The sequence below is a fragment of the Caloenas nicobarica genome, chromosome 2 (genome assembly GCF_036013445.1).
Source record: "Caloenas nicobarica isolate bCalNic1 chromosome 2, bCalNic1.hap1, whole genome shotgun sequence".
Taxonomy (NCBI): Eukaryota; Metazoa; Chordata; class Aves; order Columbiformes; family Columbidae; genus Caloenas; species Caloenas nicobarica.
In genome coordinates, this window is record NC_088246.1 from 160602743 (window position 1) to 160616693 (window position 13951).

The window sequence follows — 13951 nt, forward strand, 5'->3', positions numbered from 1 at the left end:
GTTTCAGAGAAACGAAACAGCTTGAATGTAAATGGGGGACGGAAATTTGGGGATGCTGTTAAAACAACGTGAGGACGTAACGGCTTTTTTTTGGCTTTACTTACCAATCTTGGAATGCAATTATTTTTTTTGAAGTAACGCTGCCAACAAAATTAGTTCTCACGCTGAACATACTTTATACAATGTGGTCAAATACTTCACACCAAAATTTTCAAATATTTATTTTAAAGGAAATTTTCCCTACTACTTCTAAACGGGTTGTTTTAGGCAGATCTAGAAAACACCAAACGATCATTTTTATCCTTCTCCCCCTCGCCTTTTTTGTGTACACACTTGCCCGATATAGCTTTAGTTAAATGTAGTTTATCCGTAAGAGAATTTTCTCTCAAGATGGCAAAACCAGTACAAAGATGTGAACTCACTAAAGAGTGGTTAGCGGAAACAATTTAAAAGATCATACGCTAAGTTATGGGACTGATCATACGTCAAGATTTACCAAAATTTTACAGGGTTTATTTTTAAACACCAACCTAGATTTCTTGGCTAACAGTATAGTTTCAATTTTACATCATTAATCAAAATACCACGCTTAAATCGTCTTCAAATAAATACATGCTCCAAACAGAAGGAGGACTAGAGAACATAGGCTTGCTTTTTGAATAATGAGTTTTAATAAAATAAATTACATTATCCCCATGTTTTGGGATAGTATTGTTTAGTTTCTCTGTTAATTTATTAAATATAGTTTACCCTGCTCTGTATATATTGTAGCCTTCTTACAACCAGGGCTATATTTTGTTCAATAAGTGCAGCAAAAATGCTATCACTCAATAAATAACATTGCCTTGAAATTTCTCAGCTTTTTGAGGGGGGGTTGGTTTGGAGGTTTTTTTGCCTTTCATATGAAACTTGAGGAACAAAGAGGAAAAAGTAGCTAAAATCTTTGAGGACTCAACGCACTTTGCAGTGCATCTTGACATGCATTTTATTTTAATAGTAACTCTCACTACACTGTTCCACGATTTACTGCTTTAAATATTTGTCCCAAGATACAAAATAAATCTATCAAGAATTTCCTAGAATTGGGGGGGGGTTTTTGAAGGCCTGAAATCTGCAGGTCATTTCTTTTTCCTGGACAGAGAAAAGGCTTCGTAACTGCAAAAGAGACAGAAGCATTCACATACCTGAACAAGTCTATACAGAAATCAATATTCCTGGGGAAAAAGAAGTGGTATATACACTTATTTACAGCTGAACGTCACATCTCCTGTTAATTTGGGCTCCACCACCAGCATAGCAAAAATATTCAGTGTGATCCATTGCAGTCAATCCTAGTTAGGCTCAATTTTTGTTTCTCTTGCACCCTGTTATTTAAGGTACCTGCTCAGCTTTATTAGAGCACTTCAGCTGATCACTCCTATGATCTCTGCTGCTGAGCTTAATTAATTAAAAATACAGTCGTCGGACCTAATCACTTCCATATCCTGTGATTAAACATTTTCATTTGTCATTTTACAAACACTATTGCGTCTCTCAGTGGCTCAGCCTTCTAGCTATGTGGACAAAATAAAAACAAGAAATAGAAAAAGACGGAAAATGGGACACACATGAAGAATAGGTATCTAAATAGAGTCCCAAATCATGAATACACATGACAAGGAATAAACAGCACAAACAGCAAAAATGGGCAAAAAGCTCTGAGAACAATAAAATAAAAATAATTTTTAAAAAAATCAACTCTTCAGACAGTAAAGGGCTTATAATCTGAGCAACACTGATCAAAGTCTTGTCTCCACAGTCTCAAGTCAAGTCTAAAAATTCTATGTCAATTAATCTGCATGTACTTAGTATGAATACTTCAAATAATGAAAAAAGCTAGAGAAGCCTTTCAATGAGGAATCATTCCCTTTAATAACTTGGGCTCAATATTAAATTTTTAATGTGTTTTTAATACCATCACAACTTTCAGCCATAACAACCGGGAAGAAACATTAGGAAAAGTATCATGATAAAAGTTTGGATCAGTGTTTCTCTGTTTCCTCAAAAATAAGACAGGGTCTTGTATTAATTTTTGCTCCAAAACTTATTACTTTTTTACATGTATAGCTGCCTGGACACTATTTAAATTGACTTTTTTAATGAACTGTAACTAAGGCTTATTTTTGGAGTAGGGCTTATATTTCAAGCAACCTGAAAAATCATGCCAGGGCTTATTTTCGGGGTAGGTCTTATTTTCGGGGAAACAAGTTTACATGAAACGAGAAGCTGAAAGAATAACACATCATAAACTGAGAGACTAGGGGAAAATTTTAAAAAAAGGAATAAGACTACAGGTTTCAAGATAGGTACATGTTGATGAATGGTGAACGACGAAAAGGGTGAAGAGCAAAGGTAATTAAGCAATGGAGAACTCAAGAACTGCCTGTCATTGGAAACGAGCTTGAAAAATGAGTTATAGTGTAAAGGTGAGGTGTTGAGTCAGCCAGAAGGAAAAAAGTTGTGGGACGAACAAGGTGAAACTGCCACTAAATGACAGAAAAGGATACGTTTGCTATGAAAATGATTCTATGAGACTAAATAATCCGAGAGACTGTGAAACACGGTGAGAATTCAGACAACACGGGGACTGCAAGCAGGAGGACGAGTTCATAATAAACCAAAACATTTTAAAATATTAAACAGCGCTTTGAATTATTAAAATAAAAACAAGAGAGTTTGTTCTTGTGATAAAAGTCTTAACTGTTCCCACATTCTAGAAAGTTCACAGAAAAGACTGGGTAATCAGAACAATTTTGGCTGGGAGGGAATGCCAGAGGTCCTCTTAAAGCTCAGCCCAGCTTTGGTTTTAGACTCAAGTTCTGAAGATTTCTGAAGATGCTGAGCCCATGTTCTCTCTGGACAACCAGTTCCAGTGTACGACCGGAAAAAGGGAATTTTTTTATTAGGAAAGTTTTCCATGTTCCCTGACTCTTCACCCTTACGCTGGGCACCTCTGGGAAGAGTCTGGCTCAGGTTTCACCCACCTTCCCGTTTTGGGATGGAGGAAAGAACATGAATTACCCCAATATTCTTCTTTTCTACAGACTGAAGAGCTCTTTGAACCCATCGTCAACTGTCATACACTCCAACCTGCCGATCATCTTGGTAATACCGCTATATATCAATATTTCTATTGTACAGGGAGCTTCAAACTGGCCTTGGTCCTAAAGATGTTGTCCCTTAAACGCCAAATCGAGGGGATTAATTACTTTCTTCAACTTGCTGGCTACAGTCTCAAGAGCACAGACTAATCAAGCAAAATCAAATAATTTCTACCAATGAGATGACAGCAGAACATCTCAATGCTCTTTACTTATGGAGCACTGACTAAAGAATTATGTTAATCACTTCAGTTCTTTGTATCTAGTTTGCATGCGTCCTTCCTCTTCTGCTTACCAATGAAACTGAAATTTCAGTGTTAATTCAAAGACAGAACTTTATCACTCTAACAGTAAAAACAAGTATTCACGCTACTACAATTAATTTGCTCAGGGAATGGATGGAGTGCACATCTACGCAAATAACTGTATTCGGAGTTCTGAAGTGTATGCAAGCACTCATAAGAAATTCCCTCATTAAGAAATTAAGAAATTATCCAAATCCAGGGGTTTTTTAAAATACATAATTACACCATTACTTACACAATACAAATTAGACTCTAAATCAAAACGTTCTTAAAGAAATTAATTCCTATATAGAGTCCTTTCTCATGCACAGCTTTGCAATTACTTTTTCTATTCACTCCTAACAATCTGGAAAACTTCTGTGAGGCTCAGATAAATTGAGGCTGAAGAAACCAGGACGCCAGCTTCCGCGAATGAGTTTTATTATGCTATAAGCATTATCTTTGGGCATATTCGTTTCCTGTGGAAAAACACTTTATTATATGTGGTATGTTATCAGTAATTTAGGTCAAATTGTTTGACTAGCCACTGCGGTAGACCTATCGATTAAAAAAAATATTAAAAAAATAAAACATCTAGGCAAATAAATATATGCTGACTCAGCCTAACAGAACAATGGGCTCTAAGAAACGGGATTTATTTTTTAAAGCAATATTAAAGGTAAAAATATTTAACATTACGTGGCATTAAGAGGAGAAAAAAACAGTTTATTTTGCTTTAGGATAGACTGCAAGCAGCCCATGAAATTAATATCATACTGTCAACTGAAGCAGCAGACAGCTTGGGCTTGATCCTTCTAACTGTACATGATTCTCTGCTATTTTAGCCTTTTTTTCCTCCTTCTTGGTGTTTTCAAATAACAGATATCCTTGGGAGCAGCAGATCCATGAGATGAAGCTTCTATTACAAAACAAGGCTTCTCAGAACTATTTTAATTCCTCAGATTTTTTAGAATGTGGTCAAAATGGGAACTGGAAAAGCTAGGATGAATGCAGATTTTTAAATTACAGTAGTAAGTATACACTAATTATTAGGTTTCAGGATATAATTATTATTCGGAAACCAGTATATGGAAATTATGTAGCATGAACTCTAGTCAATGCAGAAAGGCACAGAACTGATTTACGGGTCAGTAACAATAAAGCATTTAAACACTGACTGGCAGAGATTTTCACTTCAACACCTCATTACCAACAAATATGAGAAAACTGACACTGCTGCACTATTAAGCTGAGGTTATACCGGTCTAAACAACTTTTTTAACTATTTCGTTTCTAGAAAGCCATATTTGGAAGTTCAACTGAGGAATTTTTCAGAAAAAATAATTCAAAAGGGAAATTTAGGAAGATACATACCATGTTTTCTACTCGGAGCTCAAAAGGCATAGGGTTGTACACCATCAACTGGACTTCACACACATCTCCCTGGACCCACTGGAAATCTACATGAAATGATTATAGAATTAATGCAAGAATTACCTAATCGCAGGGTTATGAAAAAGTAGCATCAGCTGAGCTGTCAGATTGCAGTATTATCTTTATGTTCTAAATTAACACCTCTATAATCTTCACAGCAATGGGTAATAGTGCTCCAAAGCCCCAACGTACCAACATTACATTGGCAAAATTAACTCAGGCATCAATTCAAAACAGTAATTAAACACATCTTAAATGTTCAACACTTAGAGGCTTACATACTTACACATCACCTTGGGTAATTAAGACTCAGATAAAAAGCAACCAGATAAGGAACGAACACAACAGGAAGAAGGGAATTTAAATTAATGGAAACAAATCTTCATATAGACACAGCTGATGAGATGGAGTAAATAAAAAAATCCTTCTAAATTAAGAAGGAAACAACTGCTCACTAACAAGATGCCACCTTAGTTTCCTCCCACTAATTTTCTTTGGGAGACAGCGAGTAGTTTGGGAGATGCTGTGGGAGGGGAAGATGACACTAAGATCTACAGATAGAAGATTTTTCTGAGGTTCACAAAATGGAAACTTAAACAATAACACAAATTATTTAGCAACTTGTAAAAAGACTTAGGGGTTTTTTTGTTCATTTTTTTTTTAATTTAAGGAGGCAAGAAGATTATGCAAGCGAGGTCGGCAGCAGAGATGCAAGTTCAGAGGAACCATTCAATGCAGAAAGATTATTTCACATCAGCACTTCATAATATTTTCAGCCCACAAGGTCCTGTCTACCTTCCAAATTTCTCACAGTTAAGCACATGCACCTGACATCCAGACTTAAAACTGAATGTGACAAGGTTCTCCATAAAAGCTGACGACCTGCAGTCCTAAGAAACAAAAGGTGGTTTAACTGTATTTGTTAAATAAATCATGACTACACATGGATTAACTTTCACTAGTTTACTCAATAATTTTAACATGCATTACTAACAGTTTTTTACTAGGATATTAGAAAGTGTCCGATAAACAAACAGGATTATTAAGACCATAATTCACAGTTGAAACCTTCTGTACTCTAATTGTACATCCACAATCATTTACTATCTGATTACATTTTGCAAGCAATATTAGAGAGCTCAAGGAAGATGCACTTAATGCAAATGTCTAACTCCAATTAATGCTAGTGGGAATCAAAAACATACATTCAAAGATATTAAGAGGTTATATTACTATGAAACCTGAAAAGCAAAACTGTTGATTAAAACTAAACATTCAAAAGCACAACCGTATGAGATGTCCTGTAAACTTATTTTTATGTAATTGCTTATCGGTGTCTACAATGTCTTATGCATTCTGCGGTCCGCGGAAAAATTGGTTTCTCCTCTGAAGACGTATTGGACTGAAGTCCAGTTATGGTGACCTGGATCAACACAGGCACTTGGAGTAGCCCAAGTGGGCACTTCAGTCCTTCTAAATTAATTCAACATTATAAGAAATGCCACAAGATCACAATGTCTTTTCTGAAAACGCTTCAAATGCAACTACGTTAAAAGAGATTCTTAAAAAGTCAAGCTACTAGAACATGATCTAAAGATCCCTAAACAAACACAAACCATTCATCTGATGCTTTAATCTGTCTTTTCTTCCAAGAAGAAAGGATTCTAAGCTCATTTATTTTTTACAGATGGGATCAGCCCACTCTTCTCAGCCCTTGTCAGGCTGCACCTGGAGCTCTATGTCCAGTTCTGGACCCTGCAGTTCAACAAAGACAAACAGACTGGAGAGGATCCACAGGAGGGACATGAAGATGGTCAAAGGGCTGGAGAACTTGCCTGATGAGGAAGGACTGAAGGAGTTGGGTCTATTCTCCCTGGAGAAGAAAAGGCTCAGGAGGAACCTCATCACACTATTCCAGTACTTAAAGGGCAGCTACAAAGAAAACACAGGCTCTTTCCTCACAAGGAGTCACATGGAGAAGACAAGGGGTGACGGGTACAAGTTGTACCAGGAGAGGTTTCATCACAATGTAAGAAATAAATTTTTGACAGTAAGAACAATCATTCACTGGAACAACCTCCCCAGGGACGTGGCGGAGTCTACATCACTGCGGTTCTTCAAGAAGCAACTGGACATGGTGCTGGATGGTCTTGTCTTGGCTCCCTTTCCCATGAAAGGTTGCACCAAACGACCTTTTGAGGTCCCTTCCAACCTGGGCTGTTCTACGATTCTATGATTTATTTGCAGGAGGAAAAAACACACACCTATATATATCTCTCGATATATATTTTGTCGTCTTCTTGCTGCTTTAGACTATCGGCACTTCAGAACAAAAAAACACTTCATGTCAAAAATCAGCAGGTTTATTTCTTATGACTAGTGTACTATTAAAGCAATTTAACCAGAATATAATTATCCCATTTATTGTTTCCAATCAGAAAAGCTTCTCAAGCTCAAAGCTGAAAACATTCCCTCAAGGCTTTGTAAAGGGTTTTGTTTCCCTTTGGTTTATCAACAGAACTTGATTTCCTTTGCTGTATCAATAATTTAACCAACATTTAACATATTTCCATGTAAGAAACACACAGTTCATTTGTTATTGTCATTGTTTTTAATTAAAGTTAGGTACAAATCATTAAAATATTCTCATTAGTTTCAAAGTTTATTAAATTTTTCAACTTCTTTCAATGGAAGTATCTCATTTTATTTTGTATCTTCTTTTGTTTGCCAAACTTTGAATGAAACATTAGAGGCTTTTAAAAGTGAATGGACTGTGTACATACTTCGAAAGACAAACACTTTACAGGATCACAAGCAGTTCAGACACCTCCTTACGCTAAATAAAAACCTAAAAGGAAAAACTGCCTTGTATAATATAAAACTCCTACGGTCACACAGCACATCAGCAAATCCTAACTTAAACTGTTTCAAAAAATGAAGGTTCCTTTTGTATCCATCAAGGTACAAGAATAGTGCATAATACAACTGTCTGACAAGATTAGCAATAAGCTTTCATTTAAATGAAAAAAACTTGATAAGGTATACCTAAGAGATTAAATGTTAATAATTTAATTGTGACCAATTTTTAAACAAATTATTAAGAGAAATAATATAAGCTATTTTCTAAATAAATATTTCCTTAACATGGAAGCACTTTAAGATCTTCCCACAGGTCTAAATTTCTTACCCTTTATTTAACTTTTATCCTTAACTCTTAACATCCTCTTTTACATTTCTTATCCTTTATCTTTTGAAACCAAAGTAGTACTGTAGCAAAGCAGTACTAAACCATGTCCTCCCAAACTGCCAGAAAATAATCCCATAATACCCCTGCTTATCTCCTAATTCCCTATGTTTCAACTATTTATTGAAAATGCATATCAACATAAAACAAAGTAGAAAATGTGCATGTTCTCATGGTGAAGGATCTCATCCTAATCATAATCGGGGTGCACAGACAGGTTAAGTCCAACATCTAGCCTAGAAAAACCCTGCGGCCCCCCCAGATTAGACTGAAGAAACCATACAGAGATTCTCCAAGTCCTGGCTCTGCCAGCCAGGAATGATCCAGATGAATGGGCCAAGTGGATGCTATGCTGCTGGAGACAATTTTAAAAGTAGATGAAAGAGAACTGTTGGATGGGTAAAAAAGGAGAGAGGCAAAAAAGGAGGAGTTCCAGAGAGCAATGCGCTATGCTATGATACAAATACACTTGGTTTGTTCAGCCTGGAGAACAGGAGACTGAGGGGAGAGCTCATGGTGGTTACAGCTTCCTCACAAGGGGAGCAGGAGGGGCAGGCACCGAACTCTTCTCTGTAACAGCCAAGGACAGAACCCGAGGGAATGGCAGGAAGATGTGCCAGGGGAGGTTCAGGTTGGACATGAGGAAAAGGTTCTTCCCCCAGAGGGTGCTGGACACTGGAACAGGCTCCCCAGGGAGGTGTCACAGCCCCAACCTGACAGTGTTCAAGAAGAGACTGGACAACGTCCTCAGACACACGGTGTGACCTGTGGGGTTGTCCTGTGCAGGGACAGGAGTTGGACTCGATGATCCTTGTGGGTCTCTTCCAACCTAAATGATTCTATGATAGAATCATAGAATGTCCTGAGTTGGAAGGGATGCACCAGGATCATCGAGTCCAACTGTTAACCCAACACTGTCACTAAACCATGTCCCTAAGAACCTCACCTACATGTCTTACAAACCTCTTCAGGGATGGTGACTCCACCACTGCCCTGGGCAGCCTGTTCCAGTGCCTGACAACCCTTTCCAGGAAGACATTTTTCCTGATATCCAGTCTAAACCTCCCCTGGCACAACTTGAGGCCATTTCCTCTCATCCTGTGACTTGTTACCTGGGAGCAGAGACCAACCCCCTCCATGCTCCAGGCTCCTCTCAGGCAGGTCAGAGATCAGAAGGTCTCCCCTCAGCTCCTGTTCTCCAGCTGAACCCCCAGCTCCCTCAGCCGCTCCCATCACACTTGTGCTCCAGCCCCTTCCCCAGCTCCGTTCCCTCCTCTCAACTCGCTCCAGCACCTCAAGGCCTTTCTTGGTGTGAGGGGCCCAAAACTGACCCCAGGATTCGAGGTACCAGTAGTAAGATAAATGGAGAATAAAGGAAAGGGAAAACATTCCCCATCTGTGCTCTGCATTCACGCTTGAAAGGGGCAGGGAGCGGGGGACAGAACACGAAGTTCAGGCGCCGAGGAGTCCACACACTCATCCTGCTCACGAGTTGCTGCCCTAGCTTGTCCCAGAACGAGCTCTTTGAAAAATTAGTTGGAGCCACTAGTGACGATGACCTGCTAAATGTTTAGTATTCTACAATTCAAAGTGTGACACAGAAAATCTAACAAACCCGGATGGCATTTCAAACTATTGATTTTCTACTTCTTTTTTTTGGTGATTACATTGTACTAAAATCAGTAACATAAAGAGCTGAGTTAAGATAAACAACATTCTGCTAATTTCTGTACTGAAGTTTTTATGGTCAGTTCTATTTTGCAGTCACACAAGTCCCTTTTGTGCTGACGCTAATGCTTATGTTAAAAATTATCATGCATGTGATGTGCACAAAAGCAACAAAAAGGACTACTAATATATGTAACTTAATCCAGGATTCAAAACAAGCCTTGTAATCTACTTTCAATGGCACAATTACTGTAATGAAGAGCTTTACAATAAATGAAATAATCCTCCCGCAGAAAACTGCTATAGTATTCTAAACATTGTTTATAAGGCTTTTGTGATTTTTGTGGAACTGCCTTTAAGAAAAACCAACTAATCAGACAGTTAATCTGTTTAAGTTAAATCATAACAGGATATCGAAAAGATGCTCAGGGCACCACACATGATAATGGGCTAAGTTGTCTGCTGCCAAACTGAATGTGCCAGAAATAAGTTTTCTCTGATTTCTCGTTTGTTTGAGCAGGAAATAAAACTATTTTATCTCCTCTGAAAATCAGTTTTATCACCTATGAGACTTTATTCCTCTTTTGGATTTGAAACGGTCCCACAAAGAACAAAGGTTTTCTCCTTCAGAACTTCAGGTTAAAACACTGATTATTTCAGATAGAAGAAAGTAAAGTTCACGTTTGCTTTCCTGGACCAAGAAAGATTTTCTAATTTAACACAAGAACAGGAAATACTGTAAAATGTTCTCACCTATTTTCTTATTCCGTTCTTCCCCACGACTATGAGCAATAATTGGAGAGTATATGAAAGGGCTTTTGGTTGACACATTCTGACCAAGTAAACTTTTCATTTTGTGAGGCCGGAGACTGGTCGGGAGGTTCAAGAGCTTCACAGATCTGTTGAGTAAAAGTAAGTTTATAGATGGTTGTGTTAAAAAGGAACTGATAAATACTAAATGACACTCTGAGTAGGTAGTGATTACAATCCCTGAAATGGAAAACATGAAGAAAACACCTACAATCCTTCTATTAATAGTTTGTATTGGAGAAAATAGTAGATGGTGATTTTATAGTGTGCAATAATGAAATATTTTCCAATCCAACATGCTTTTAGTTTCTGAAGTTTCATCAAAAGAAATCAAAATTCATTAAGGAGCTTTCCAGATCACACTACACTATTTGAGATGTCAAAAAAAAAAAAATTCCCAAAATTCCAAAGGCTAAAACAAAACATATAAAAATATTATGTTATTTAAAGCACATCAATAATAGACCAAGCATCTAGTTAAAAGATGTGATACGCACAAAAAAAGAAAGACTGTAAAGAATAATATACTTAAATAAAGGACAGGTAGACATTAAGTACTACTTAACATGAGTAATGGAACATAAAGATTTTGACAAGCCAAATCTTTTCTATTTCTTTATATGTATGGAGCAGAAAAAGGTAATGAGGCAACTATATGTTCCAGTTTCATTGTGGCATTTCAATGTTTGACAGTATTTTGATTAAGAAATCTGCATCTCAAATAAGCACCCCACACTGAATGGATTAAAAACTCGTAGTCCATGAAGTGCCAACAGTAAACACAAGTCTTCAGCATCAGTAAATGTGTTTGTTTCTGGAGGGCTCCAGCACGGATTGAATCATAAGCTTAGATTGTTCAACACTGATCAAAACCACACTTAGAATCATAGAATCATTTTGGTTGGAAGAGACCCTCAGGATCGTCGAGTCCAACCATAACCGAACTCTAGCACTAAACCATGTCCCTGAGAACCTCATCTAAACACCTTTTAAACCCCTCCAGGGACGGTGACTCCACCACTGCCCTGGGCAGCCTGTTCCAATGCCCGACAACCCTTTCCATGAAGAATTTTTTCCTAATATCCAATCTAAACCTCCCCTAGCACGACTTGAGGCCATTTCCTCTCGTCTCATCACTTGCTACTTGGGAGAAGAGACCAACCCCCTCCATGCTTCAAACTCCTTTCAGGCAGTTGCTGTGTTTCAACACATTTATAACTTATGTCTCTAAAATTAGTATGATTTAGCTCAAAGAGCTCTGCAGTCCTGCAGCATCGCTGTTTTCCAGCTATGTGGACAGCTCTACAATTCTACTATGTCTGCTGTGGAAATGTAACAGGAGGCTTTATGTATGGACACAACTAATATTTTGTTGGATTACAGAGTTTTATCACTGTGGCTTTTATAGAATTTTCAAAAAACGAGGAGAGAAGAGGAGAGGAGCAATTCTTAAACAATGTTGACTTGGGGTTCCTCGCCTCATGGCAAAACAGCAGCAACTTTTTTCAATGCCCCACGCGCAGCCAGGTCAGCACAACTTGACCATATAAATTAAGGACCTCTTAAAGCTAAGCCTAGGAATACAAGTAAATACAGTGTGCTTGTCCCCTTCTCTCAGCATATAAAACATTTTAAGTGAGGCAGAGCCTTTCCCACAGTCTTGGTAATCTGTTGTTTCAACTGGCCTCTACGTTCATGATTCCTACAAAAAAAAAAAAAGGACTCGACCGGTATTTTCCATATCTTCCAGACTTGAAACTTCTTCAATATTCAGCACGGAGAAGAAAAAGAAAGTGCTATGAATACATCCGGTACAATCCACCTCCTCCACCATTTAAAAATTAAGCAAAAACCTGAGACTAATTCAGGATTAAACACCTCACAGCTAAACTCAATGCTGCTCTTTTAGCACAAGTTAAGGGTTAGACTCACAAAGGAAGTTCAGCATCGAATTTCTGCACCTATTTGACAGCCAAGGCAGACAGACACCATACATAGCCAGATTAAGGAAGGCAGTTTTGCTTTCATACTGTGTAACACTAAGATTATTCCTAGAACAGAGATCTGCAAGAGGCACCAAGTGGCTGACAACACCCTTGCTCTCAAAAGAAAATTTCTTGCCTTAAAAAGGTTTTCATGGGAGCCTTTGCTCTCACTTCTCTCTACAATCACGTAACTCAGGTACTAGAAAGGACTATACAAGTTTGCTTAATTAGTTTTTTAATACATACGCTAGTAATGCAACTCATCCTAAAGCAGGTATCTAAATAGGTTAGAAAAACCTGGAAGCAACTACTTGTATGTCTTGACTGCAAACAGGACCTAGGACAGTCAAATATGACTCCTTTAGCTCTATACATTAATTTTTTTGTGAAACTAAATCAAGCCCGAGGTCAGGTGATAAGAAATTACTCAAACTGTCTCACTGTAATATGTAGCTTTGGTTCTAACAATTAAGGTTTTACTCAGGGAAGATGTATTTTTCTCCCTGGAATACACGTTAAAAGTGGGGTGACCCAAGTTATTCAGTGCACAACTTTGTATTTGGTCCAAGCAGAAGAAAAAACGCTGTTTCAAGGACACAAGTGGAACCAGTGTGACTGTTCTGACTCCACACAACCATACGTTCCAGTCAAACCTGCACCTTCCGCACCTCCCACACAAAAAATTGTCAGCGTGAGCAGGCCTATCATGGTAAATGTGCTACAAATAGTTAGACAAGGTCTCCTTCTTCATTAAATGTGGGAAAACAAAAAAATTGAAGAAGTTACAGAGAACGTAGTAGAACTAGTTGTATCGTGAAAAATGCTCGTAGAGTAAAACACTTATTTTCATTTTCATTTCTATGACTTTAGAGACTAAAAGTAATCTGAAAATCAATATAATTTTTGCTCTGCTTATACACATTATTATCTCTTTGTAATACCAGAACTCTGGCTTCATGAAATGTTTGATGACATCCCACTGAGAACTAAAATCTCTATGAGAACTCTCTTTAATAACTTTTACCATATTTTTTTCTGAATACCAATTATCTTCCCTTCAAAAAGCCACTTCCTGACAAAGATTTTCATTTAGCCTTTTCTTTTATTATTGATGCCCAATGGCTGTTTTCTCTCTCTCTCTGGCTCTCTCTAATACTTCACACCAGGCTTTAATCTAAACAAGGTATTTATTCATCGGACTGACTGCATGGTGTGTCTTGGCACAAAAAGGAACGTAGATTTAGAACAGGCCAGTGAAGGTGCCAGCTTGAAAATGCAGCATCTGGAAAGGAACAGCTACAAAAGGCATCAATTCCAGCTGAGTTCCAAGCTCCACGGATGGAGGCGGCATCCAACTCGCGGACCTTCAGTATGATCAGGTGTCTA

The 13951-nt window shown here is 37.9% G+C and overlaps 1 protein-coding gene across 6 annotated transcripts in view; it reads right to left on the reverse strand.

Annotated features, from left to right (window-relative positions):
• The window catches only part of TRAPPC9 (trafficking protein particle complex subunit 9), a 486097-nt gene that overhangs the window by 426227 nt on the left and 45919 nt on the right, over positions 1-13951 (reverse strand). For all 6 annotated transcript variants that reach the window (XM_065629223.1, XM_065629226.1, XM_065629224.1 and 3 more), the window contains 2 exons: positions 10524-10669; positions 4799-4884 (listed from right to left, as the gene is read on the reverse strand). In XM_065629223.1, coding sequence (XP_065485295.1) covers positions 4799-4884; positions 10524-10669 — 232 coding nt within the window. The remainder of the gene's footprint in view (positions 1-4798; positions 4885-10523; positions 10670-13951) is intronic.